The sequence below is a fragment of the Alternaria burnsii genome, assembly GCF_013036055.1.
Source record: "Alternaria burnsii strain CBS107.38 chromosome Unknown 750, whole genome shotgun sequence".
NCBI lineage: Eukaryota > Fungi > Ascomycota > Dothideomycetes > Pleosporales > Pleosporaceae > Alternaria > Alternaria burnsii.
In genome coordinates this window covers 191,455-217,990 of record NW_024066108.1, presented here as the reverse complement: position 1 = coordinate 217,990, position 26,536 = coordinate 191,455, and the positions used below count along the sequence as shown (strand labels likewise).

At 49.8% G+C, this 26,536-nt stretch overlaps 11 protein-coding genes across 11 annotated transcripts; 5 read left to right on the top strand and 6 right to left on the bottom strand.

The window, feature by feature from the left end:
• Positions 1 to 178: 178 nt before the first annotated feature.
• Positions 179 to 8,559, top strand: GT037_001460 (uncharacterized protein; the record flags this gene model as incomplete). The annotated part of the gene is made up of 6 exons (XM_038926507.1): positions 179 to 2,352; positions 2,407 to 2,491; positions 2,543 to 2,644; positions 2,708 to 3,452; positions 4,080 to 5,334; positions 5,994 to 8,559. 6 exons carry the CDS (start codon positions 179 to 181, stop codon positions 8,557 to 8,559), a joined length of 6,927 nt encoding a protein of 2,308 aa, XP_038789799.1.
• Positions 8,560 to 9,318: 759 nt separating this feature from the next.
• On the bottom strand, positions 9,319 to 12,580 carry GT037_001459 (uncharacterized protein; the record flags this gene model as incomplete). Its single annotated transcript, XM_038926506.1, has 2 exons — positions 9,319 to 10,626; positions 11,066 to 12,580. The coding sequence occupies 2 exons, from the start codon at positions 12,578 to 12,580 to the stop codon at positions 9,319 to 9,321; spliced, it is 2,823 nt and encodes a 940-aa protein (XP_038789798.1).
• Positions 12,581 to 12,985: 405 nt separating this feature from the next.
• Positions 12,986 to 13,303, bottom strand: GT037_001458 (uncharacterized protein; the record flags this gene model as incomplete). Its single annotated transcript, XM_038926505.1, has 1 exon — positions 12,986 to 13,303. One exon carries the CDS (start codon positions 13,301 to 13,303, stop codon positions 12,986 to 12,988), a length of 318 nt encoding a protein of 105 aa, XP_038789797.1.
• Positions 13,304 to 13,822: 519 nt separating this feature from the next.
• Positions 13,823 to 14,586, top strand: GT037_001457 (uncharacterized protein; the record flags this gene model as incomplete). Its single annotated transcript, XM_038926504.1, has 2 exons — positions 13,823 to 14,147; positions 14,204 to 14,586. 2 exons carry the CDS (start codon positions 13,823 to 13,825, stop codon positions 14,584 to 14,586), a joined length of 708 nt encoding a protein of 235 aa, XP_038789796.1.
• A 533-nt stretch (positions 14,587 to 15,119) lies between these two features.
• Positions 15,120 to 16,423, bottom strand: GT037_001456 (uncharacterized protein; the record flags this gene model as incomplete). The annotated part of the gene is made up of 2 exons (XM_038926503.1): positions 15,120 to 15,904; positions 15,994 to 16,423. The coding sequence occupies 2 exons, from the start codon at positions 16,421 to 16,423 to the stop codon at positions 15,120 to 15,122; spliced, it is 1,215 nt and encodes a 404-aa protein (XP_038789795.1).
• A 697-nt stretch (positions 16,424 to 17,120) lies between these two features.
• On the top strand, positions 17,121 to 18,373 carry GT037_001455 (uncharacterized protein; the record flags this gene model as incomplete). Its single annotated transcript, XM_038926502.1, has 2 exons — positions 17,121 to 17,857; positions 18,100 to 18,373. 2 exons carry the CDS (start codon positions 17,121 to 17,123, stop codon positions 18,371 to 18,373), a joined length of 1,011 nt encoding a protein of 336 aa, XP_038789794.1.
• A 339-nt stretch (positions 18,374 to 18,712) lies between these two features.
• On the bottom strand, positions 18,713 to 19,681 carry GT037_001454 (uncharacterized protein; the record flags this gene model as incomplete). Its single annotated transcript, XM_038926501.1, has 1 exon — positions 18,713 to 19,681. The coding sequence occupies one exon, from the start codon at positions 19,679 to 19,681 to the stop codon at positions 18,713 to 18,715; it is 969 nt and encodes a 322-aa protein (XP_038789793.1).
• A 969-nt stretch (positions 19,682 to 20,650) lies between these two features.
• On the top strand, positions 20,651 to 21,322 carry GT037_001453 (uncharacterized protein; the record flags this gene model as incomplete). Its single annotated transcript, XM_038926500.1, has 1 exon — positions 20,651 to 21,322. One exon carries the CDS (start codon positions 20,651 to 20,653, stop codon positions 21,320 to 21,322), a length of 672 nt encoding a protein of 223 aa, XP_038789792.1.
• A 32-nt stretch (positions 21,323 to 21,354) lies between these two features.
• On the bottom strand, positions 21,355 to 21,954 carry GT037_001452 (uncharacterized protein; the record flags this gene model as incomplete). The annotated part of the gene is made up of 1 exon (XM_038926499.1): positions 21,355 to 21,954. The coding sequence occupies one exon, from the start codon at positions 21,952 to 21,954 to the stop codon at positions 21,355 to 21,357; it is 600 nt and encodes a 199-aa protein (XP_038789791.1).
• A 1,603-nt stretch (positions 21,955 to 23,557) lies between these two features.
• GT037_001451 (uncharacterized protein) lies at positions 23,558 to 24,447 on the bottom strand (the record flags this gene model as incomplete). The annotated part of the gene is made up of 2 exons (XM_038926498.1): positions 23,558 to 24,154; positions 24,211 to 24,447. The coding sequence occupies 2 exons, from the start codon at positions 24,445 to 24,447 to the stop codon at positions 23,558 to 23,560; spliced, it is 834 nt and encodes a 277-aa protein (XP_038789790.1).
• Positions 24,448 to 25,143: 696 nt separating this feature from the next.
• On the top strand, positions 25,144 to 25,838 carry GT037_001450 (uncharacterized protein; the record flags this gene model as incomplete). The annotated part of the gene is made up of 3 exons (XM_038926497.1): positions 25,144 to 25,285; positions 25,333 to 25,346; positions 25,479 to 25,838. 3 exons carry the CDS (start codon positions 25,144 to 25,146, stop codon positions 25,836 to 25,838), a joined length of 516 nt encoding a protein of 171 aa, XP_038789789.1.
• Positions 25,839 to 26,536: the final 698 nt, after the last annotated feature.

Sequence of the window (26,536 nt, the reverse complement as noted above, 5' to 3'; positions counted from 1 at the left end):
TACTTACAATTACCAACGAACACAAAGAAAGCGACTTACGATTCGAATCTTACCATTTTTGGGAGGCAGGTTCCGTCATAACGCCCTCGAAATCTACACATGTCCTCAGAAGCTCACATTCGTGCCCGTTCTCGCTCTGCTTTTCCAATTAAGTTAACAATCATCATCGTGATCAAAAATGCCACCCAAAACATCAAGAGATAGCTCGAACGAGAGAAACGACAAAGAAGAGCTTCCACAGAGTCTAGGAACTAGAGTCCTACGTAACCGTAATTCAAAACCAGCAACATCGCAAGGGCTGCCATCATCTTTGAGTAATCAATTCTCAGCCACGAACAAAGACACGGGGGCTGGAGGTGACATCGGTTTATTCAAGCGTCCTCGAGAAATCGTAGACCTGGATCTGGAAACTCGGAAACAGAAACTGATCAAAACACTACAGAATGTGGAGAAGGCAGCCGAGATACCTGACTTTGAAACGCATCTTAGAGACCAAGCCCGAGCAAAAGAGCTCAATGAGGACGATAAAGACGCAATCATAGCTGCGGCTAACGAAGCAGTCGGTGGGAGCAACAAGTTCAAAGCTAATGTACGCTCGAAAGCTCATGATAATCGATGGATGGCAACTGCCTTATACGAAGACTTCCTGTATTATCAAACGCCCGAACATCGGTTGCAGTATAGGGAGGAATTCGATGAAACGAAGCTAATGAAGGCAAAGCCCATGAGAAAGGGGCTACCGCCTGCTCTTCTTACAGGGGACGCAAGATATGATAAGAAGCTACGTCCGTTCATTGATCTATTTGAACAGGATAATGTCGGAACGACAGAAGAGATAGACTACGAGAAGATGGGTCCCGATAGCTTGCATGTAAGACTTCCAAGGGCAAGAAGATTTGCAGTAGGATTAGGTAGGCCTAGAAACCCACGTCTGCTGTCACCAATAAGACTATCTCTGGATGTTAAGGCGATAGAGAGGAGAAGAAGGGAGATAGAAGACGTGGAAGGTGATCAATCTCTCACATACGAATCCCATTCCGAGCGGCGAAAACGAGAATTACAACTTTCACCATCTCTACCAACAACTCGTGGTTCAAGCAGAACTCATTTGGAGAGTGGACTGCACATCGCAGCTGGAGAAACATCGTTCGACTGGAGAACTTCCTATGATGAACGAGGTGCAGTAGCACCCGGCCGCACACTGATCATACCAGCAAAGCCCACATTGGAGCTACAAGGAGACGAGCTCAATGAGTTCTCGAAGCCACCAATGACGCCTATTGAATACAATGCAAGTATTGTCCACCATCACGTCGAAACCACGCCTTGGGCAGAAGCTACAGACGGTCGTAGAGAACGGGCGAAGGAAGAGACTATGAACAGGATGCCAGAAATTGATGTCGAATCCAGTGATGAAGACTCGAGTGACGACGAAGGTGATGAGTTCGCGATCAGCTACCGTCAATGTAGCAGCCTGGAAGACTGTCCATGCGGTAGTGAAGATGATCATGGTCCTGTCGGTGGCAGTGGTCATGGGTACGACAAAGAGGAGAATAGTAGTCCCGGAGCGCCGCTCAGCATCGCCGGAGGAGCACTTGATAACTCGCAAACGACTCAACCCCGCACAGAGATCAACCCTGAAATCAATATTGATTTGTATCAAAACACCCCACCCACTACGAAGACCGCACCGAGAACACATTCCGGAGCAGAGAAGATGGCTGGGCCTCCGACAGCAAGACACGATTACAAAAGTGGTGTATACAACCGTCAACAACTACGACAAGGACTTAAGTACCTGAGTTTAAGCCAGAATTCACCTAAGCTGAAGGAACTGCATGACCGCATCGACAAATGGGACAGGGAGCACGCGCCCGACGCGGTGCACAAGTACATCATCAAGGACAAGCGTACTGCAGTATCCTTCATGACCGACAAGGTTTTCGACGACAATTGGATGGCTCAGGTCAAGGCCAAGCTCGATGAGCAGAATCCGCGAACCGAAGAATCTGGAGAGAGATCAGATGAGGAATTCGAAGAAGGGCAAAGACAGAATTCTGAAGAAGGACAAGGCCAAGACTTCGACCAAGAGCAAGACCCCGACCCAGAAGACGTTGACGAAGATGAAATGAACGTTGATTACGCTTCCGAACAAGGCGATTCTGGTAAGAACTCGATGAGTGGTGTTGTAGAAGGAGCATTCACTATTTCGACAGAGCAACAAACGACCAACCTTACGACCATTGCGTCATCCCACACTTCCAAGACCCCACGAGCGACTAAGTCTGGAGAGAAAGCCACCGGAACTGCTGGGACTGAACACCCGAGGAGGTCAGAGCGCAATATCAAAAAGTAGAATGTCCTGCTACTTCCTTCGTCAAGCAAAGAGATACTGATCAAGCAAAGCGTAACTGTATCGAAGCAAACAGCTTCATTGAACAATCGATCAGGGAAGACCACAAGCCAGAACACTAGCAAGCATACACTCCTGGTATAATCTTCCACCGATGTCACCCAGCGCTTTGCTAATATCGTCTTCAAGATGGCCGAAACACCGCACGTACCGCTTCTGTTGAAGTTGCGACTTAGTTCAGACAAGCTCCGCCAGGAACAGCTCCGCAACGACGCCGTTGCAAAATCAAAGGTAGGTTATGACTGTAATGACGCTGGTGGAACAGATACTGACTTCGTAATGCTACCTTCACAGCTACCCGAATCCGACGCGGACAACGCAACTAGCGCTACTGAACAAGTCATTGTTGGCGAAGCACCTGGCGTCAATGCACAAGAGACTAGACGTGTGACGCGTGGTATGCTAGCTTTTGGCAGTACACAGATGGGCGGTACACAGATGCTCATTACACAGATGGACGGTACACAGATTAGCGGGATGCAGGAGGGGGTCAATCAGATGGGCACCATGCCGGTACCGAGGGATTTCGCTTTGGATCCTCCAGGACTGATCCCGCGCTCGCACTTCACCGACCCAGAAGAACGCCGTCAGTACGTGTGGAATACCCGTCACTTGCGACCAGCGCGCATGAAGACAACTTCCCCAGCTGCTCTCGCTAAACGTCAACGCGAGGACGCTGCGTTCGAAGCCGCTACGCAGAAGAGGCTCAAGGAAGAACGCGAGGCGCGCGAAGCCAACGAAGAGGAGTTTCGTCGCAGACGGGAAGAATTCATCGCCAAGGACAAGAAGGCGCGGAGGTGGGCCAAGGCCATCGAAGATGATATGGAGTTTTGGTACAAATCGTCCCTTGCCCGTAATGTCAAGAACGGAGCAAATCCCAACCCTGAAGAGCTGGAGCAGCGTCGTAAGCTCAAGCAAGACGGTATGATGAGGGGCATGAATCCTTTCCCGGGCGTAAAGGGAGATATGATGTCTTCCGAGGATAAGAACAAGGAGATAGAAGAGATGCGGGAGTTCCTGGCACTTCAAGCAGCCAAGGGTGAAACTTACTTCCCCACTCGCTAGGACAAACTAGGAGGTTTGGCTTCAGATACCTGTCGGGAAGCCTTGAACTGAAGTAGCCGTTGGTGGATGATATGGGGATGGGAAGTATTGCTCTCTCGTCGCTTCGTCGCGGGAACTGGTAGGGATGATCTTCTAGTCATGCAACACATCATTTACCCATCGTTCGTTTTCACAATACGTCATCTTCCTATGAAATGAGTGAAATATGCTAGGACACGTAGTAGCAGAGACAAATGTGTGAAGCAAGCCAGAATCTCTTGGTATAAGACTTTGATGGCAATTAAAAAGATCATTTCGTGTGCTATAGCACATATACACCGTGAAGGGTCGTATATTGACATCCGTGTCAAGTATTGCATCCCGCGTCGGCAGTATGATGGCCGTTGGATCGGGGCAGTATGCCGTAGCTGATGTACAATATCGTTAGTACCAGATTTTGATCGAATCAGTTCGCAATTGCCATCGATTCAGGTAATTCATAGTGAAAACACAATTTCGGCGACTCCCTTGTGTTTTCACAGTCGGTGCAATGAGCGGTCCGCTCCACATATAACGCGACTTCACTCTCGACTCTTGTCCGGTAGCACTGCACCACGATTAGATAAGATCCGACCTGCACCTACAGTCACAAGTCGAATCGAGTCAGAAAACTTTCGGCCTTCGTTCAAGATGGCGGATAGATACAGTAAATTTATCGTCAACGGGAACGGTAAAAACCCAGGGTTTCGACCGATCTTTGAAGAGCAATTCCGATGCACAAACATTCACGACCTCAAGAAGCAAGACTTCCTAGAGATCGCACAGGAATTCGATAGGGCGAATGCTCCCCTAACCTTGGACGATCCAGATATCGGGACCAAGGCGAGCCAAGCACAGAAGGACGCGCTGCGCGCAGCTGTGGACGCAAGACGGAGGACGAGGCAGGGAGATACAAAGGCGAAAGGCGGCAAGCGCACGACTTCAGGAAAGAAGAAGGCGACAGGTCAGCGCGCAAAAGCACAGGCACAGAAAACAGGAACGACGTCGGCGCAGCCCAAGAAGGACAAGACCAATGCACAGAAGGACGAGGCCAGCCCAAGCGACGACGAAATAGCAGAACAGGACGATGACGGAGATGTACGGATGGCAGAAGACCAGGACGGCGGGGATGCAACAACAGTAGTCGATCCAACCGCGGACGCAATCTCAGGCCTCCATAGCAAGCGCAAGCGTCGTCCAACAGAGACTCCTGTCGCAAACAAGCGGATACGTACTACGAGGTCGAAGCCTGTAGGGGAGGGGAAGCATTCGCCAGAGCCAAAAGAAGACAAACAGGCTGCGGCGGTTTCCACCCGGACTACACGAGCGACGAAGCAAGCACGCGGGCAGATAAAGACACGCGTAATCCAAGAGACACCCCCTCTCGACTCCACAAGATCGATGGCAAGCCACAAGAACGATTTGGACGGTGAATCCGCTGGACCTCAAGATATGCTGTCCGCAGGCTCCATTGGAAGCGACAAGACCCCACTTCGAGGCGAACCTCTTCAGAAAGATAAGGGAGAGGCAGCTAGGCAATTCGGAAGCGAGGATTCCATGGGTGACCAGGCCTCCAACGAGAGCGAAGAATTCACTGGTGACGAGGTCGCCTCTGACGACGCTGCATCTGTAGAGAGCATCAAAGAAAGCGACTTGAAGAATATGTTATCAATGAACAACTATTTCTGCGAGAATCCCAACTGTCCATATGATGAGGAGGAGGCGCACAACAGAGTGTGCGCAAAGACTGGCAACATGGGTTCCAGTCGCGACCCCCACTGGAACCCTGAATTCGAGGGTACACACAAGGTGGATGGTTTCATGCGCATCGACCCATTGTGTGTGGCGAAAACCTTCGATCGTAGCCTGATGGATCCTCGAGAGCAGGAAGTCCATGACGCGCAGAAAGAAGAGTGGGAACGGCAGGATGCGATAAATGCTGGACTTCCGCCTCCTACAAAGCCAGTAAAACCCAAGAAGAAGAAGAAGATAATCTGGCATCTGGCATGATGCGGTGAAGGAGCGTCGCTGGTTACTGTGACATGAGATGACCTGGGCACGCCCTTGGTAGGATTAGCCTGCCAAGGCTAGTTATGTACCTTAGCATCTAGCATAGATAGTCATACACACGATATACCCACCAAAAGCTCAGACTTATGAACTTTTCTGCAAGTTTTGGTGGCCTGCTCTTTGGACATGAGTGACGATGGATCTTAGACTCGAATAATGATTTCTTTGTTGAATGAAAGTTCTTTCCGGACAGCTGTACTCGGTGAGGATATCTTTGGTTCATTGTAGTGCATCAAGTCTGCCGGATATAGTTGACGGCCCTTTGTCCGAAACGATCTTGCCGGCTGACTTTCCACAACAATAGCGGATGCCTGTCCCTAGTAATGATCAGCTTTTAGTTTCTCAATATTCCATTCTTCTGAGTTCAATCCTCCCATAAACTTCCAACACTTGCGAGCATTTTTCTGCTGTACACGTAATCTAACAGAGCGAAAATGGTTCAGAAAAAGCCGAGCAGCAATGCTGGGTCGAACAAAGGTGGGAAGGATGGAAAGCCAGGGAAAAAAAGTGATAAAACTGGCAAGGCAGAAGCTGAGCACGGGCGCATCTCTCAACTTGTCCTGGTGACCAGAAAGCGGCGCGATACATGGGATGTACTTCGAAAGCAATTGGAGTCACACCAAGTTGCGCAAAAGAAAGAAACCAACATCGAGCAAGACTACTATGACTACTACACTTTAGAGGCAGATCATGCCGCAAAGGTTCAAGCGTACAAGGATGCGGTCAGTCAGGACAAGAGTGGGAAGAAAGAACCAACGAAATCAGCTAAGAGAGCAAAGGATTTAGCAGAGAAGGCTTACAAGAAGGCTGGAAGAAACATAAGATCTAATAAGGAAAAACGTCGTGCAGAGCATGACTCGATGATGGCAGCTCAAGCAGAGCTCGAAGATTGGCTCTACTACCAGGACATCTCCAAGCGGCGGAGAAGGCTCCGGCTACTAGATCCTGTGCAAAGGAAGGCGGTTGAAAAGGAGCGATTCGAACGGCGTATTGGATATAAGCTTGAGATATTAGGCAGCGGCAGCGACGAAGGCCACTTTGACTGGGTACATTCGTTGCTTGAGTTGTACGACTCGAGAGACATAGGTGGCAAACGATACAAGCAAGGTCGACACGACCATCTTGGAAACCACGTTGAGAGCAGGCAAGAAGGAGCCACGTTACCTGTCGTGGGACCGGGTGAGCTTCACCTGTGGACACCGAATTACAGGCGTCAGCTTGTTGGCCTGCGTCCTTCTAGACTAAGCGACGACGACGACGACGATGCCCGGCAGGACCTCGAACCGCATCGCTTCGAGCTGGATAAGGTCGCGATTGAGGACAAGCGGGCAGCGATTGAGAAGCAGTCCGACACCGAAACGCAGGAGTTGGAGTTTAATACGCATGAAGCAAGGCGTCGCCATGAGGTCGCAAGATACAAAGACTATAGGCCTGATACATCAGGTGACAGAGTGATCAATACTTCGAACGGAGTCGTAGTCGAGAACAGGTGGGGACAAATACGAACAGAGCGGGGTCTGTTCATCTCTGCCAAAGAAAGCTCCTGGGATTGGCGTACCTCATATGACTGCCTCGGGCCAGTAACATCGGGCTGGTTCCCTGAGACCAGTGCAATCAGGGACGAGGCTCCTGAAGAGTTGATCAATCAGGATGACGACCTTGAGTACAGTGAGAATGGCGGTGATGATGGCGTAAGCAGCGCACCTCAAATTCCCGCAACAAACGTAGGAGAGGAAGTGCCGAATGCAAGTGACGAGACAGCGGAGCAGCATGGAGCCATTTCGAAGCCACTTGCAGCAGCGCCAAAAGGTGGAGAGCCCGCGAATGATAAAGCTGGCTCTGCACAGCCAACAGACAAGAGCCTGAAGAAGATCAAAGCGAAGATTGATTACCCTTACCCTGCCAGAGAGTTCCATACAGGGAAAAAGCCTTCAAGGCTGATTATTCGTAAGTGGTTCACCACAGAGTGGGCGGAAGAAACGACTGGTCGCCGGGAACGTCACACATATCACAGGCGACCACATTCTTCACCTGTCCATTCACCACCACGATCTCCGGTCATGGAAGAAATACCAGATGCATCCATACCGGTGGGCTTCCCTGAGACACAAGACCGACCTATTCCTTTGGAGCCAAGATCTCGTAGGGGGTGTCCGTCCAACCCTGAGAGATGCCGAGCATTCTGGACTCATTCTCCGAATGAGTGTTGGATTCCATATCCTGAGCAACCGAAACGCCCAAAAGACCCTATCGAGTGGCCAATACAGGAGATAGACGCTCCCAAAGGTATAGATGAAGGCGGCCCGAATGGCTATGTGCCGACGATTGGCATGACTGTATACAGCTCCAGGCTATATGACCACTATGGACTACTATATCCGAACACATCGCTACACAATTACTTGCAGCGGCTGCAATGGCCCAGAATTGGTATTCGAATGCCCTATGAGCCGATGACGATCGAGGATCTTCGTTTGCGAAGGGACGATCAAGACGAAACGAATATCGACCTGACAGCTAGCCCTACGGGAGAAGCTCAGCCTGGAAAGGGTTCGAGAGACAACTACATGGGTACCGAAGGTTACAACGAGCTTAGCGATGCGCCATCTTCATTAGTGGTCGCAGGAAACAAACGAAGAAAGCTGGGGACCGTGGTAGCGAAGGATGCTAATCGAAGAGCTCTCTACGAAGTCCGATCAATGGCGGTACCGATCATCAACACACCACAAGAACCTTGGGCTACACTAAACGATCCTAGCGGAGGCGATTCTGGCGATGGTGGCGAATCCGACAATGAGGGAGATCTCTTCTTCAGATCATATGAAGACGAGTGCTTCCCAAACGGCCGCAGCGCAACTAGCGTATCACCAGTAACGGGCGAAGAGAGTGAAAACCCAGAAACATCCCTAGAGGATATAGTCTCGGAAGATATTGCTCCAGCGGTTGTGGTATCTGGGGAGGACATCGAAACAGGCCATGCACAAGATTTGTAACCTTAATCCCTGGCAACCTTTCACATGGCGGTACGTGCACTGTGGGTAGTGGTTCATTATAAAGTCCGAGCAGCCTCGAGTGTCATGCACGGCGACGTACGGGTTGTAGTGGAGGAAGAAATGGTGCCCAGCTGGCTTTCGATCGGTGGGACGTATCGCGTGCGACGCGTGGACGTCACGACGGGACGGGTGGCGTAGTTATAGCAAGTGAGAACATGTTCAAAGTGTATTTATATCGCGAGATGAAATCAATGCTCAAACCTTTCCAGCGTCGCGGCATTAGGTCATGGTCGATTTCGCATTGGGGGCATGATGAACGGATGAGGTTTGCGGGTAACGTGTGAAGAACGCAGTTTCGTGCTTGGTAATCGATAACGTCATAGCCTCAGCTGAGTGTCCAAATCCTCACACATCTTGTATCGTTCTTCCAACGGTGCCTTATAGACTGTGCCAGCGAGTGGGGTAAAGAACGTTCGACTTTGGATGTTGCAATGATTAGAAAGTGATTAGACATTATCGTACAGGCCTAGGAATATATGATGTTGAACCAGCTAACCTACGTTGCTGAACTTCAGAAGAGCAAGCTTTAGAAAGATTGGTATTATCAAGAGACGATGACCAGTCAAGTGGGTAATGAGCGCATCACCGCTGTCAGGATGTTAGCCTTACGATCGCCGTCTAAAAGATTACAATTCGGTGAGCATCGAGTACCATCGCGATGGTCTAGTTGCATTGAACGTGCGACCATATATCGCCTAATCACACCCACATACCCTTCTGCGACCTCCTCTCTTCACCTCCTCTATACTCTGGATCCTCCCCCAAGTACTCCATTCTGTTCTCTCGGAAATGCCTGCCACCACTACCCTGCTCGAGATTCCAAACCTTCTCAATCTCTCTCCAGACGTTTCCGGCCCTTCGACAAATTCTAGGCGCCAAGAGCCTAGCTTCTGCCACAGTAGGAGGTGCCCTCGGATCTGAAGTCCGCCTGCTATCTAGCCAGTATAGATATGCATGCCGCGCGGACACCAGCTCGCCAAAGGTCCAAGCCTTTGCGTTCCGCAGCCTTTGATCTGGCTGGATGTGGATCTGATACGTCTCATCGATGCGAGTATTGGGCTGAAGACAGATCATAGCGTAAGGTGGTTGACGGAGACCCAGGAGAGTGATGATGCGTGGATCGTGAATGACGAGCTGGTCGACGGGGCCCTTATCCAAAGTCGCCGTGACTTGGATGATACGTTCGTTGTGGTCGTGATGTACTTGCATGTCAAGAATGCTGGTGGAAGGGTAGTACTCGGCCTGAACCTCTTGTATGTTCGTCAAAGGAAAAGCTTCGGGGTTCTGGATTGATACCACCATGCAAAGGCCATCAATGTGCTTGTCGCATGGACCACCCACAGGCACGACTGGTGACTCATGCGCTTCATGCGGCGAGAGTGATGGCGCGACCCGAGTGTCAACATCGGGTATCGCAAAAACTTGTTGTGTTGCTGGGAGCAGGTCTTCCATCTCGAGATGTGGATCTTGGACAACCACAACTCCGACTTCCTGCATTGCGCCGTCCGCAGCGGTTTCCTCTCCCCCAAGCTCTTCCTGCGCACTGTGGTAATCTGACTCACCCTCACTCTCTTTTACCTCATCGTTTCCGTCTTCCAGCTCCGCGATTAAAGGTAGTTTGAACGTCGACCGCTCTTCAATCCGATCATGTGCAGTCGCAAACTCGTTATACACCCTGATCACTTCATTGCTGCCTAGATTATGGAGCAGGTCTTTGATCTTCTGCTTCCGTATACCAAGTAGGCGTTGTTTCCGACCACCCAGTGTGAGGATCAAGCGCATAGTGTTGATGAGATCTCTCGCTACAGCCTGTGGCATAATAGCTAACAATCGAGGTTCGAAAATGGTAAGGTCATGCGACGTCGTGATTATCCTCCTTCTGGAAGATGTCTTCGACTTACGCATAAGAGCTGCATATGTTTCAGGCGCTGTGATGTTGAGCGGCAGGGTAGGTTCGGGTGTTAGGAACTGTCGTGAATCTGGTGTATCGCTCTGCATGTTCGCTGGCTGTCATACGTATTGGTATTAGCAGGCTAGAAATTGGTGGTGCTGGGATGGAAGCAGTCAAGATTATAACATGGTCATAGTCACGAAGCGGGCGTTTGCTTGTAATGTTGTTTTGATTTGTTTCACGTTCATTTGCGCACTCACCAGTCACCTTGAAAAACAATGAGGGATAACGAAAATCCGATCCGGAGCAGCTGCAGACATTCTTCACTACGAACCGATATATGCTCTCACGTTCAAGACATATATGACTTTTTACTGAACCTCGATAGTACAACCTAGTGGTTTTGCAATACCAGTCTCCGCCGCCGTGCACCATTAAACCTTCGACCCCTACGGGGTGGCATGCGTATGCCCAACACCCTTCGGGAAATGCATCATTTCCGAAACCGTTTCCTGTCTGTTGCTCAAGTCTCACAATCTAATGTTCCAGCTCAACTTCCCGCTCCTTGCGAGCAGTATGCGACCACCAGATGTTTCCATACTTGACAATAGCAGCGTTGATCTCGCTGATTATGCTGTACCGCCGCAAAGCATCCTCTCTTATCACTGGATTATCCGGCTCCGATACAAAAACGCCTATAATGTTCTTGAGCTCTTGTTTCACGATAGCATAAATTGCAAGGTCTTCGTCAAGTGCCTCACGGGCCGCAGCGAGCTCTTCGCGTGCCTCATGGACGGCTGCTGTAAGCCCATCGACTACCTCACGAGGCTCCTGCATTGCGTTGACGGCAAACATTCGAAGGGTAGCCATTCGCTCCTTCAGCTGTATACCGTAAACCTCATTGCGGCGTGCTTGAAGCTTAACTCTGGCGTGCTCGAACGTGTAACTTTCTGGTGCGGTTTGCTCATCAGTTACCGCGGAGACGAACAGGGCGCGAATTCTGTTGGAAGACTGTGGTTGTCGCTTCTGTGATTGCTCGAGAGCTTGGAGTAGTATCATCTTGCGCAAGTCGTCAAAAGGCATATTGAAAAAATGGACACCGGTCGATGTCACTCCGTGGGCCGGGCGCCAGGTGAGGGGGTCTGGTGTCTGAGGTTCTTCGCTGGTGTCTGCGGTCGTCGGCCCTACGGCCTCCGTTGAGTCACTTTCTTCACCTCGCATGGAGACTGGCGATGTATGGTAGCTTGTTATGCGTTGCGCTACTGATGCCATTGGGTTTAGTGCTGTAGCGTGGTCTAGGATGACATGTTCCTTCATAAGAATGCCTGGCTTGAAGCTCGAACCATTGTTGCGTGCACAAGTCTCGTCTGGGTTCATCTCCTCTAGAATATCGTTCCTTCCCGAGCTCCTGGAATCTACTACGGTGGGTCTGTCCAAAGCTTTGTCTTCTAGCATATCAGCCTCTGCACGCACATCTTTTTCCTCCAATCTATCCTCTATATCGCGACGAGAACGTTTACCAAGTACAGAGCCTCCAATGATCTTGTCTTGAGGACCGAACGCGGGTGCACTTGGTGTATCATCAATAGATGCATCACTAGCTAGGCTGGCGCCTGAGGTGAAATTAGGTTCACTGGTTACTTGTGTCCCGCCGAGACTCACAGTCACTTCCGTAGCTGGAAGGTCCTCGGGCGTAGCAACCTTCTTGCGTTGAGTGCGTCTTGGGTTTTCTCTTGCCATTACGAGTGAACACGGGTAATCGTAGACCTTGAAAGCTTTCCGTATCTTGGATTGAGGTCCGTTCCCATGAAATTTGACCAGATATGGGTCATTGTTGTTGAGATCATGCTTCCCGACTGTTTGCTTGGATCTTCTGTCACACGAGCTAGTCACCGGTATAACCATCTCACGGCTTGTCCCTACAACCTTTCCATCTGCTGCTGTAGGTTGAGAAGTAGGAATGTGAGGCTTCTTGGTTAAGTGAGAAGGGACTGCTATGAACGGTAGTGGCAGGGGTCGGAGAACTTCTCTGCCATCTGGTTCTTTCTTGTCGGATTCTGGACGCGTCATTGTTCCGGGGTTCAGAGTTGAAGACATCTGATGTTCACATAGGCGAATGGGTGACTTAGAGCAGATTTTACATAACATGGGAGCTCTACACACTCCATTCAGACGATCAAGATAATGTCACAGGAAGAGCGTTGGAACGATCAAGTTAGCAAGGCAACCATTACCCATAGTGGTCAGTGCACATTGTGGCGCGATAGTCAAAATGTAAAAACGTTTATGGTTTGTTCCTTGTATAGCCGACGAAAGCCGGGAAACCTTTCACTCATACACCACCCATGCGATTTGTATCGACAACATTCGTCGGATGATCGTGTCAGAAACTGGATACTTATTTGGACGCAACTACGAACCTTGTCCGACTTCCAAATCCTGATCTCAACCCGTTCTTAGCCTTGTAAACACCATCTAATGCACTACCTCCCCGATGAGGAAAACCGCCTCTTTGTTGCTGAAGTTCACAATGTCTCCCATAACTTCCTTGGCTTCCGGCCCAGAAAACGCATTCTTCATCTCCTCATGATCCTCCCACACGACGACAGATCCGAAAGCGTAGAGTGAAGGTGAGCCGTCGACTCCATTCGAGAACTTGGTTGCCGACCAGCTTTTGACGCCATATTTCCCCCAAAGAGTCTGAATCAGTGGCATGTGCTTGTTGACGTAGTAATCGATGTCGTATTTGGCGTCCGGCGTGTTCGGGAAAAGAACGGTGACGGTGATGGCCATTGTGGTTGCAGTGCAGCTTGACAAGAGTGGTACAAAGATTTGGAGATTGAGAAGATGTTTGGAGGCGGAGACGACGATGAGGAAGACGTAGGATAGATGATGTTCTTGTCAGTTGCGACACATTGACAAGAGCTTTTTGTATTCGGGTTCAAGCAGAGTCGGCCCTTTTTCTCTGGATACCCAGATAGATTATCACATAAGCTTCCAGCTTGCGAAACGGATATGACCTTAGACAAGTGACGAGTCCCGTCATGATAATTTCTACACAAGGAGAAAGGCAACGACCTCCACATATGCACACTGCTGACATCGGAGTCCGAACAATGCGAAAATCTCGATAATCTCCGCGTAAGACCGAATCGCGCTCGTATTGGTAGAAGTGATCCGAAAATTATCGGCCTCGAACAAGATTAAGTTTCCATACTCGAAATGTCTTCGGGATATATCAATCGACTTGCGGCCTTTCATTCATGATGAAGGACAACAAACCACCTCCTCTGGGAAGTTCATCAGCTCAAAATGTCAAAACGTTCCAAACTCCTCGTCGTTCTCACGTCTCAGGACATTCTTCCCACGCGAGAAGGGGTCAAGACGGGATGGTACCTCCCTGAACTTGTGCACCCTTACAATGTCCTCAGTCCACATGTGGACATGGTCTTCGCCTCCCCGATAGGTGGTGAGGCTCCAATCGACCCTTACTCAATCGAAGACTCCAAGAATGACGAAGAATGCCAACGGTTTCTGAATGAGAAAGAAGCATTGTGGAAAGATACGGAGTCACTGGATGCCATAATCGACAGGGCTGATGAGTTCCTCGGTGTTTTCTTTGTTGGCGGTCACGGCCGTAAGTCTTCGCCCTATGGCTATCAGCTTTTTGAGTAGCTAATGATCTTGTTACAGCCATGTTCGACCTCGCAAATGACAGCATTTCCCATTCGCTGATCCGAAAGTTCTACGAGTCTGGCAAGATTGTGTCCGCCGTTTGTCATGGTCCAGCCGCCCTCGTCAATGTGAAGCTCTCGGACGGCTCGTATATGATCCAGGGTCAGACTGTCACGGGATTCTCGAACGCCGAGGAAGACGCCTACGATTTTACGAGTGCGATGCCATTCTTGTTAGAAGATGCGCTGAAGAACCACGGTGGCAAGTATGAAAAGGCAGGGCAGCTCTTTGGAGCGAAGGTCGTTATCAGCGGAAAGCATTGGAATTTGGTAACCGGTCAGAATCCTCCGAGTGCCGCTGTGATTGGCAAGACCCTGCTGGAGCTCATCCAGAAACTGTAAGGATCATTGTGGGTTCCTCGATATCCCGAGAAGCGCGATAACGTCGTTGCTCGGTACCGCTCGGATTCGATGTCCAAGTAACCTTTTGAGTGGCAGCATGTCGATTGTACATTTAGCGGTCATGTAGAAAGACAGTAGAATAAGATTGGATGGGAGTAGACGTGTACACACCAACATTACTACGCACATTGGTGCAAGAGATGACGTCATCGTCAGCACGAGTAGCGCTAACGCGTCATTCGCCAAACTTCACGACGGCCAAAGGTGACCACAGCTGTGTCTTTGCAAGCACTTATTTCTAGAAATTACGCCTCATCTTCTATCTTGTGATTCACTTCTAGTCTTTCCCTAGGCGCAAATCGAGCGCTTGTTTATCATGATCTTTTCGCGCCTAGTTTACGATGACCCATCATAGACTCGATCGCGTCGCTCAACGAGCTACAACTGCCCTCCAGCTTGTGGAGTATAATCGAACCAGATGCTTTCACAATCCGCCTCCCAAATAGTCTCCGTTGCAGAGTCGCGAGCGACGCCTAAGTCCGACGTGCCTTCTTTCTCTCAAACATTTGCTTCCTCTCAGTCGGATCCATCTCACCAGTACCGACCGGCTTGTACATGGGCATGGCGGTTTTGATGCCAGACTCCATCCAACGCGCCCACAAGTTGTGCTGGTCCACAATACCATGAGCACGCACAAATGTTTCGAGGTCATGGATAACGGCTTGCTTGGCAATGTCGTCACCTTCAGCGGCTCGGCGACGCGTCCAGACGAGATCCATGTACTCTTCGCGCTGAGCATCTGTCGTCAATATTTGGCCCATCTCTACCATAAGAGGACGCAGACGGCCTCCCGCGGTACCGGTTGTGATTATGGTGGTTGGCCAGATCATTACTGTTGGATTGCGAGGCTTCACATTGCGCGGCGTAGCAGACGATATGGGCTTCCTGGGCCTCTTCCCCATTGACTTCTTGGATGATGTAGGGGCCTTGTGGGTATCTGGACGCTTCGCCTTCACCTTGTTAGACGGGTCAAAATCTTCGTCAATTTCGTCATCGTACTCGGCCTCATCATGATCCTTGAAGTCTTGCTTGCTCTGGTGTTCGGTCGAAGAACTCTCTCCTAGTATCGGAGCCACTGCAGCGTTACTAAACCACTCGTCGTCTTCTAGCTGCAGGATGGCGTCTCCGCCAGCTTGTACAGAAGATTTTAGCGTCTTCGGGGTACGTGAAGGATCTGCTGTTTGCTGTGTGTATACCCGTCGTCGCTTTCCATTCAGACCATTTCCTGATCTTACTACTGGAATTCCGGCGCGATTAGCTATATGGATATTAGTATACGATAGGCAAGTCGGGCGATGTCAGATGTGGTACACGAAAGCTTGATTTAAAGCAAAGGCAATCACTAACCACTGCTGGCTTGACCAGCAACATCTTTCCCCCGCTTCCACATGAGACGACAAGTTCTCCAAGCATTCTGTAGCATCTCGAAGTCCTCGTCGGTATCTTCTTCTCCTTCGTTATCAGGCATGGGACCCGCAGCTTCTAACGCGAAGACTAGTACGGGTACGTTGAGAGCATCCAAATCGATGAATACAGCGTTGTCCTTCACTAGAAACATGCGGAGAAGGCTAGCGTCTTCGACGAGGATAGTGTGAGTGTCGAGGTTGCCTGTGCATGACATTTCGACTTTGAGGACCTGGAGGATGATGTTTTCAAACGGTGTGTCGGAGGCGGCCAAGGAGACGGTAGCGGTCATACTATGAATCCAGATAGGACCATGTCCCTGGATGTTTTCTTGTGGAAAGCGGCCGTTCACGGGAACCTCTGCTGTCGACATGATTTCCGATGTTGTTGAGCCGAGTAAGAGAATTGATGGTTGGAGGGTCGAGTTGAACGAGTATGGCGATTGGTATTTGTCTATTACAGGGCAAGGTTCCATGATATATGGTGGGGCGCTGGCGGGATTGTTGTCGCGCCATCACGTGCAAAGGACGTTTTAGTCATTCATTGAGCCCCGTGCACACCATCTGGATTGCGAAACACATTACGAGTAACTTCTAGGCCTACTCTAACCCTCACGGGGCTGCAGTGCTTGCATTTCGTATGTTCGCATGTGCACTACCGCCGTGGGTGTGAGCCGCGTCAACTCATGCTGTGGGCGACACAAACCCTGCCTGACAAGAGAAGTCGTACGAATCGGATCCCCCAGCCAACTATTGCGTCCCTATCAAGCACTAAGATGATATCCCGAGCCATGATCTATCTATCAAAACATTGTCATTGATTGATGCGACATGTAGGTTCACATTGCTGATCAAAATGACGCTCTACATATCTCTGGCTGATCTCCAACGGATGATTTCGTCCAGCCATCATCCAGACATTGTTCGTCGACATGGGCTTTACCATACCCCCTCTATAGGCTGGAGAAAACAATGCTGCTGATTCCTCAATCTTCTTCCGACTACTCACAACAGTTCGACAACACGGAGCGACTGTGTATCCCCGGATCATAGAGCTACATCAACGTAGCCATGCCTTCGCAACGGCCTACGGTCCTCCGTCCAAGCTGGGAAACAATCCCATCGATTTTCTCCACGGTCAAGTCATACACCTCGATAATAGAGTGGTTCTACTACTTAACCTATATCTCGCACATAATATGCAAATCCGAGTCAGCACATATCGCCAAAGCCAACCTTATATCTTTACTGCGCGCTCGTCCGGCAATTCAGATGTGGCACGAAGCACTCCTCTCCGAGATGTACGACGAGGACGAACCCAATCTCCCATCAATGCTGGACGGGACAAATTTCTTGAGACCGTCGGTACAAAGATTCTATGAACATACCACGCAGAGGTTCGGGCTCATGACAAGGGCGGATGTCTTTGTTGCGCGGTGCGTGGTCGTAGATTTCATTTACAGGAATCTAGACGATGCACAAAGAGCTGCTGAAGCGGCCCAAGAGGCGAGACGAAGGAATTTGTTACAAGAACAGGGAAGATTAGTACAACAACAGCAAAAGGCCCGAGAAAACTCACTAGCTGTGCATCTCCGCTTCGGAAGCCCGAGAAAGGATGCGCCGCCTGTCGGTCAGATCGGGGTAAATGATCTCGCTGCCCTCTTAGATGCGATCTCGTTGCATATTTCTCCTGAGCTACCCGTTCAGGCTGAGCCCGTACTTTTCACATTACTAGTACCCAAGGAGAAACCTTCTTGGGTAAATGGTCTTGCCCGCAGTCTGTCCCAGCTGATGTCAAGGCCTACGAGGTCTGTACAATCTCTGCAATGTGCTTAAACGTGCGATAAGCTTAGATATAGGTTTGTATAAATTTGTGAGCTTGGTCGCTACTACATGCTCTTCTCCCTGTTCTAGGTTTTGTCTTTGTTCGAGGGAAAACATCTGAAGCACACCCTCTTATGACCCCTTGCTGATAAATACGTTGTGCGAATGAACACATCGAACCTGTAGTATATACTCTATCGTTTGAGTGATTCTAATTCTTGGTCAGGCTTAGTCGCCACGAGTCGTACATAGTAATCGCCGTCAACTACAACAGCTATCATCTCGCATCAGAAATATATGCTAGAGAGTCGAACAGCTACATCAATCAGGTGTTGGATTTGATGAATCGATTTGCACTTACGGAAGGTGCGAGGCCAGCAGATGCGAATGCCGCGAAGCGTAAGGTCATGCGATGTTTGGAGATAGTGATTGAGAGCCAACAGCAGATGACCAGGGCTGTTGGTGATCTAGCTGCGGAGATGGCTAGCATGGCTGTTTGAAGGAAGTTTTGCGATCACATGACGAGGGCTGGAGGCACTCGACACGGGTCGCGGACTTGTAGATTAGAGGCATAGCAGTAAAGAGGTAATCCAGTTATCCCACATTGAGGGGTGCATATCTGATTGGGTAGCCAGGACGTATGCAAAGCACTGTTGAAAGTCGACACCAATTCATGAAAAGACGTTGTGAAGTATTCGGAGGGCAAATGTATACATCCTTGGGGGTTACAAGGGACCAGCCCAAACTTGTAACTCGGTAGTGAACACTTGGACAACAATACTGGATGGTTGGCGCCCAGCCCTCCACAATCACCCGTAATCCAACTACGACCGAACCACTCATCCTTTCTTGGCCTCCTTTTTGGCTGGCACCGGTACCAGACCCTTCGTGTAGAACTCAGCTCCAAATCTCTCCACCTCCTTGGTGAGACTAGAATGACTCCTGACGGGCCGAGCACCAGCCGCACCTACGAGAATTCTGCCCGCAAACGTCTTGTTGAACTCATCGACAAAGGTTTTCCACCCTTTGGTAGGCTTTCCGTTGGTAAGGTTGGCGAGAATCCACGTCCGCTCCTCCTGCACATAAGCCTGCACAACCTCGCGAAACCTTACGCTGGTATTGCGCCGAATCTGCTGAACGGTGCGCTTGTTCAATACCGTGATCGCCTCTTGCGAAGCCCAGTCGCGCGGCGGCGGGTTAGCGAAGATGCGCTTCTTGCCACTCTTGTCAAGCAGCTTGATGACGAGCTTATGCTTTTGGTCGCGTACGGTGCCATCGGCGAGGAGTTCGAAGCGGCCGGGGACGAACTGGGTGAATTCAGGCTGGGCCTGGAAGTCGGCATCGTTGTCGTAGGAGGTTGCGTAGGCGCCCCAGCTGACGTTACGGAAGAGCTCTGGCTTCGTGGTGTCCTTGACGTCGCCAGCGACGTCGGATGCGTCAGAGTCGTAGTACTCGGCGCCGTCTTTTGTGGCGGCGGCGATAAGCGCAGCGTGCTCAGTCTTCTGGGGGTCGAGGATACGCTTCAGCCGCTTCATGGTGGGTATGGGGATTGGGGGTGAAGGGACAGTTGGAGGAAGCTGGACATCGTCTTCATGGTGGGTGAATTTGCGCTTATGGCCAGCACCAGCAATGGGAGGAGGGGAAGGGTGGAGCGCGGATTGTATGCATCTCAGCTTGAGCTTGAGACCTGGCTTTGCAGCCGACGTTGAGGCACGCGCGTGTCGAAGTCCAGCCAGGATGGTGGCAGCCTCGTACATCGCAGCGTCAGGGGAGGCCGGCTCAACCACAGGGAGGTATGGGGAAGACATGGTTTTGAGGGTGTTGTCAAAAGACAACAACAGAAATGAAGTGTGCGTCAAAGTTTATGATAGTGAAACTAGAAGGGTGCAAAAAAAAAGATGTAGAAAGCTGGGTATCTAACGGTAGAGTCTGCAAAGAGATGAGCTGGCTAAGTATGAGTCCTGCTATCGACGTCTGCTACTCATTCTCAATAAGTGGCTATTATCTCTCAAGGTGAAGACGTGATATCTGACGGTTTATGTCCTTATCCGGTGGTGACGCTTGGGGTTGGTATTGTGCGACAAGGTGAACGCGCAAGAGCGTCCCATTGTGATTAGGTTCATCAAGAGACACAATAGAACTGGACGAAATTGCATGCTGAAGTTCAGCCATACTTCCATTCCATGTCCTTTCACCTTCACTCACTCCTCAAAGCCGACAATCCTGTTTCGTGTGATCACTGCAGACTCCATGATTTGTGTTGGCGATTGCGACTGGTGCAATCTCGTATCGTTGGCACCTGAAGCTGTAAGTATCTTGCCATTTGGCTGTCAAAGAATTGAGTCTGGAATGTTCTCATTTGCATTGGACTAAAATGTAGTGGAGTCGACATAGTTCGTGCGCAGCAAGCCGTGGGGATTCATCTTGGCGATAGCTGGCAAGCACGCTAGCGCCCAAAGCGGATGAGCCGAGGTGTCATGACATCACTCCGCGAATAATCTCGTGAACCCTTTCCAACAACACCACGTTCATCATCAGCTACCACAGTCAGTGTGCCGCCAGTATTATTTAAGCATCATCAGAAGCGCTTTTAGAGCAACGTGTGATGATTCTGACCCATTTCCTGCGATGGGGAGGCGGGCAAATGTGAGACACGACGCGACGCGTCAAGGCAACAGCTTTCAGCACCACATCCTCTACTTCTATAATTTGATGAGTATACCCTAGTGCATTAGGTACTTTGTTATTCACATATCACACGACTTTTCCAAGACAGTATGGCTAGTCTTCCCGCCATCGACGTCTCAATCACTGCTTCGCCTGCCGTTTTCGATATCGACGGATCGACCGAGTTGAGTATTAGGCTCAATCTTACACTTCGTCACGATAGACCAATCACATTGTACAAGAGAGAGACCAGTCTCTTCGACGGCAAGATCCTTCATGCTCAGGGGCTTACATTCACCGATACCAAGACCGGGCAGCATGTGCCACGCAACACGATCAATATATGCTACTTCCAAAGCGAAGGCGGGATATCATGGGCTACTAGATGTAACTACGTTACACTATATCCAGGGCATACACATGTTATCGAGACACGCATTATACCTTGGAACGCTGACGGACAAGAAAAGACGAGCTCCACAAACGACACTTCGTGGCTGAGAACGATCAGGTTTGCTGGATTCAAAGACGGACATACATACCGAGTAGGAATAGCCAATGATGCTGTGGTTGATAAGTGGCTGGAAGGGTCGATATGGGGGATCTTGGGATGGCAGGAATTAGGTTGGGCACCGAAGACTGTGCGCGCGGATATCAGGTATAGAGTCGTTGAGTCGACGGAATTCGCCATTAAGCGATCTGATGCCCAAGAGCCATCCAGAGGTCTTGTCTCGATGGTTGATGCGCTTCACCGAGCGTCCGTTGACCAGGAAAAGGCTTAGTGTTTCGAAGTCGTCTAGACTATACACGATAATTACTCTAAGTACCTGCGTCGGTCTTTCCTCCCACCAGCAATCATGCTCACAAGACTCTTCTTCAGATCTCCTGTCATTGTGCAAACAATCTCCTCTGCTCCCGCAATTCTGTCAGGAACACTCTTCCAGCTTACACGCTTCCTTAACTCGCCCTTCTCGACGTCCCTAACAAGTTCGCTCAGCAACTGCGCATTGAACTTGTAAAAACCCAAAAAATGGCGTCTATACACCAAATGCGATAGCTCGTGCAACATCGTCCTCGTTAGATGATGGATAGCAATGAAACAACTGGAATCGTCATCTTCACGTAGCCGCAATTCTACATTCAAGGGTATAGTCTGAGTGGTTTTTCTGGATCCGTGCCTAGTAGTTCGTTCTACGGTCTGACATTTGCCGTGGCAGGAGGAGTAAGGAGAGAGCTCATGCAGCATGGGGACGGACCAACTATGTCGGCGCATGATGGGCGCGATGATGTAGGCGCAGCGGCGGAGCAAGTAAAGGGCGTTGGCTTGGTGGGGAAGGTGGTCGAGGGTTGTGTAGCAGGGGAAGTAGCCATCTAGACCGCGTTGGTAGGAAAGCTGGGAGAGGTGGTGGTACATAGTTGGGTTGAAGCGCCGGACCCCTGCTTATGGATCCCAAACAAGGTCCGCAACTTGTCCATAGAGGTGCTTTTAGCAGATAAGGAAGAGGGAGAGAGGCAGCGAGCTAGAGTGGTCAGTGAAGACCTCGATCAATGGCAATAGCAGGCCGTAAATCTCACTGCTTTCGCGTGAGCGCGGACTTGCGATGAATTTTAAAGCTAGTTATAGCGACTCTGAACAGTGAATCCAGCATGGACTCTCGGATATGTCATTGTATCAATCATGGTGATACTACCTGAGCTATGTCATCTTATCACTATTCTGTAGCCTCAAATATCTGCACAATGCTCATAAATGACAATGTAGAGCATTTCTCAGTCTGAGATACATCGTCAAAGGCCTTCCCATGATCTTTAACGTGCGTTTTCGCATTTAGACCACGCACAATGCTATTGAAGATTCTTGATTCGACCCGTCAAGAGGACAAAGGAACTTCCACATCTGGTTTAGAACAAAGGTATTGCTTTAATTCGATCGGTATCCACTCACACTCGCTCTGCTAACTCAGCATAACAGACACCAAATAGTTGCAGCAGAATCAATCTCCACCGTGCCCGTTTCCAGCGTGAACAAACGAGAATAGAAGGCTGGAACGTAGATAAAAAAAATTCTTTGATAGGTTTTCTGGCTGCCTTTAACAATATAAGACATAAAAGAGAAAGAACGAAGCTAAACATTGATGTCTGTAAGCCAAGCCCAATGTAAACCTTCCTCAGGGAGGCTCTCGGGAGCCCACTTCGCACTGTCTTCAAAGTCGTGCCAGAAACCTCGCTTAGGTGACACAGGTAACTCTCAAAATACCATATATTGTGGCGTTATGCTTCCTTCCTCCTTAGGAAGATCGTCCTTGTGACGTTTTATGCTATCAATTTGTCCGCGTCCGCAGTGGCGGAACTATCTGTCGCCACAACGATAAGGTCGGGTCTGTTGGAATGACGGAACTGGATCGAGGACTGTGATCTCAACACATAAAATCGCATCTTATGGACCAAAGAAATATGAGACATGCATCTACGTTGGGGGGACTTCCTCGAGCTTGTCGATAGGGTTGCGTTGCCAGCCCTGGAGCAATATCGTATTGTAGCCTTTTGATGGGGTATGTAGCCTGTGACAGCAGAATGCATCCATTGTCTACGTACTCTTCGTTACATCGGAGCATGCACATTGAGATTCTACGAAGTTTCTTTGATCCTTGTTCATTCTGCCGATCAACAAGGCAGTGTAGATCACAACCCAAAGCATGATACTATGAAATGTCGAGTCGAAAGTGGGCCACAACACAACCATATCCAAGACAAAGCTGAAAAGCGTTGCCAAAATCGCACAATAGACTGTAAGTGATGTTTCCAGTTGGACATTTGCCAAAGCCCGGATAAAACAGAGAATACCGAGTGTCAATAGGAACGTAAAGACACACCAGAGACACCACTGAAATCTCTTCATGAGGCCAACGACAAATTTAAAAGACCTTGCTAGACATGATGGACAAAGCTTGGTAAAAGTTGGTTCCATCTTAGAACCCTGTTGGTTTATTAGCCTCGAGCTACAGTCCATATCTCACTCATGGACATACTACTCTTCTAGACACGTGTCTTAATTCCGCTGGGAACTCGTCAAGGATAAATCTTCTGTATCTCTCATTCCTAGAACGGTCGTGTTCCGCTCGCAATCGAACGAAAGCTTTCGTTCTCCCCTCACCGTAAATCAATGGCATTTGCACATCGAAGTAACCCAAAAGACAATACGCAGCGTCCTCTTCGCGCTTCGTTTGTCGATGGGCCGTCCACTTCAACCTCTCTTCGACGCTGTGATTTCGAAATTTTCGCGGATGGGCGTCGAAGAGTTCGAGTGGTATGTTACAATGTACCGCAATTGAGTCAGCGAAATCTTCTAGACGTCCTAGTGTTTCACCATTTGCAGCGAAGAATATCAACTTCCTAGGCGCTAGTAGTTCCTGAAACGTCCAACCACGCGTGAACCATCTGCTTCCCAGAAGCGACCCAACAGGAACTCCATCTCCTTCAATGTTCCAGGTTCGTCGAGGGACGTCTGATAGATAAACGTAGCATACCGCCGAGTTCTCGTACCATTTATACATTGAGTTGATTGCCTCGGTAAGCTCTGCACTGCTGCTCTTGTCTATACAGCACGTGTCGATCTGGTAAGAACAATTAGTAGAGAGGTAAAAAAGAAAAGAGGGCGGATCATAGGTACCCAAAAGTATCCAATCCGGTCTCTGGTAGCCCGCTGCGCACAGAACATGAGTTTCTGGTAGCCAGGCTTTGTCCTTCCCTTGCCTTGCCCTTTGTAGATGTCCTTGAATGTGACCTCCTCATGATCGGCACCCCACGTATGTGAGAGAATGGCGTACTGTGGAATGTCGTCGATAAATTCAACGAGGCTGAAGTCTGTTTCGCCGTTGGCTTGTTGCACAGCCTGTAAAAGACGCATGAAGGCTGCTGAGAGAAGCGCCGCAAGCGAGCGCGTTTTCGTAGTAGAGAGGTTATGATTCGTGAAATGATGGTACAGCAATATTTATTCGAACTGTGAGAAGTAAAGCTCGAAGTCGTGATAAGAGACGCTACAGTGGGGGCCTGAAGTGAGGCTGAGCGCGCCACACACCGATCAGCCCCGCTCAGCAGTCTGCCTTCGTGCTACCTAAGTAGGCAACCACCAATTCTGATCCTTCCAAGTAACAAAGCATAAGTCTTCACCAGAACAAGCCTGAGTTGCAACACAACAATTAAGTTTCTTTGTTGACCTGAGGCTACTCATCTGCGAAGGCAGAAATCTAGGACTCCGAGTGATGCGATAGTTTAGGTATCGTAGCGCCAGCATGCAGTCCAGTTCGCATATACCTAGGTACGCTAGGTGCTGTAGGACTTACTGCTTAAAAATATCGATGCGAAACCTGTAGATTGTAGCGACGGTTAAGCTGCTGTTCAACCCGGACTTTTGTGATTGGAGTAGGTGCAAAATGGAACGAGATCATGGAGAAGCCAATCGGAGCGCTGAGATTTGGACATATGAGGCGCCTGCGACAGATACCCGTGACGAGAAGTATTTCGCATCGACCTTTGCTACGGTGACGGCGATGTCGCAGTCGTCGTCTCGGCAAGCCCACGTAGATGGCTGTTCCTAGAGACTATGGACTTCCCCACGGAACGTATCCTGGCCCTGGCTCGCTTCGTGGCACATGTGCTACGATGGGTTTTCGATTCACCGTCCCATGTCGACGATCCAGAGCGGGATGACATGAATAACACATACTGTTGGGTTGCAAAAAAGTGTAAGTACATCACCCATAAAGAGATGACGAAGCTGACTATTCCAAAGGCGGCTTTCAGATGGTGAGAACATTAGACACCCTAGCCACTATCAGGTTGAGCCAAAACAGTCACTTCAGAGAATTCGAAATCCTCAATCTAGCTGCGAAGCAGTCTGCAGACCTTTACGACGAGTTTGCTAACTACCTCCCTTAGAACCAGTCGCTTGATCATGATGGCTTCAAGCTCAAAGGATGGTTGCACGAAGTCATGCGATTGAAGCTGGAGTATCTGGTTTCGCGATATCATCATCGAATCGAGTTCGTCCGGCCGGGAACCATGTTCGATAGGAGGTGGATGACCGAGATACCCGATGAAGAGGGCAGCGCATTGATACCAGACACGCAGTATCGTGTTCGTCTTTGTGTCAGCCCCGCTCTCGTGGGTCGTATCGACGATACGAAGTGGTCGCAAGGACCTGTCTCGACTCACGAGTGTGAAGAGTACAAGCTTGCTCTTTTGGAATCCAGAGACTTCTTCACCGAAGACACCGTTCAGGAAAAGGCTTCGCTCTGAAACGGGCTCATCAGCCGAGCCGTAGTACTTGTGGAAGCAGTGCCAAAACATGGAGGTATGGAAGCACGATCACAGTAGACAACCCCTCCATTTCTTGATCTCACTTGTTCGTAGGGGTTTGGAATCGGTTGCGTTGTGGGTTTCGTCGATGATGCTGGACGTGTGATGGCTCGTTTCGCTTGTTGCACCATTCTGAGCCGATGATGGTTACTAGTTGCGGTGGAAGAGGCTGGGCTACGAGCACTGTAAGCGAAAGCGAAGAGATGGTGTCGCGTAGCGATGCTGCCACCGGGTGATGGGGTCTCAAAAGGCGAACATATGCACTGCAATCTATGCATGCTATTAGCGAAACATAGTATTACATGGTTTTTACTTGGATAGCAGAACATGGATAACATACTCTTGTTTTACAATCGTGTCCAATCGTGCGTCGCTATTAGGCCTCCTCAATGCAGCCGTCTCCGCATTGTGCCATCATAGCATCTATATACTGCAATCCTTTATTGCAGGCAACTTCCTTGGCTAGCGACAATGTACTCTGATGGTGCGACTCAATCTTCCGCACCGTTCTTACACTGAGAGTTCACCTCGACCCAACGCAAAGTCGTTTCTGTCGAGCGATGCAACGCAACTCACTCAGGGGACAACATGAGCTTGTCAGAAATCCGCCAGGACCTTGAGATTACACCTCTTGCAAT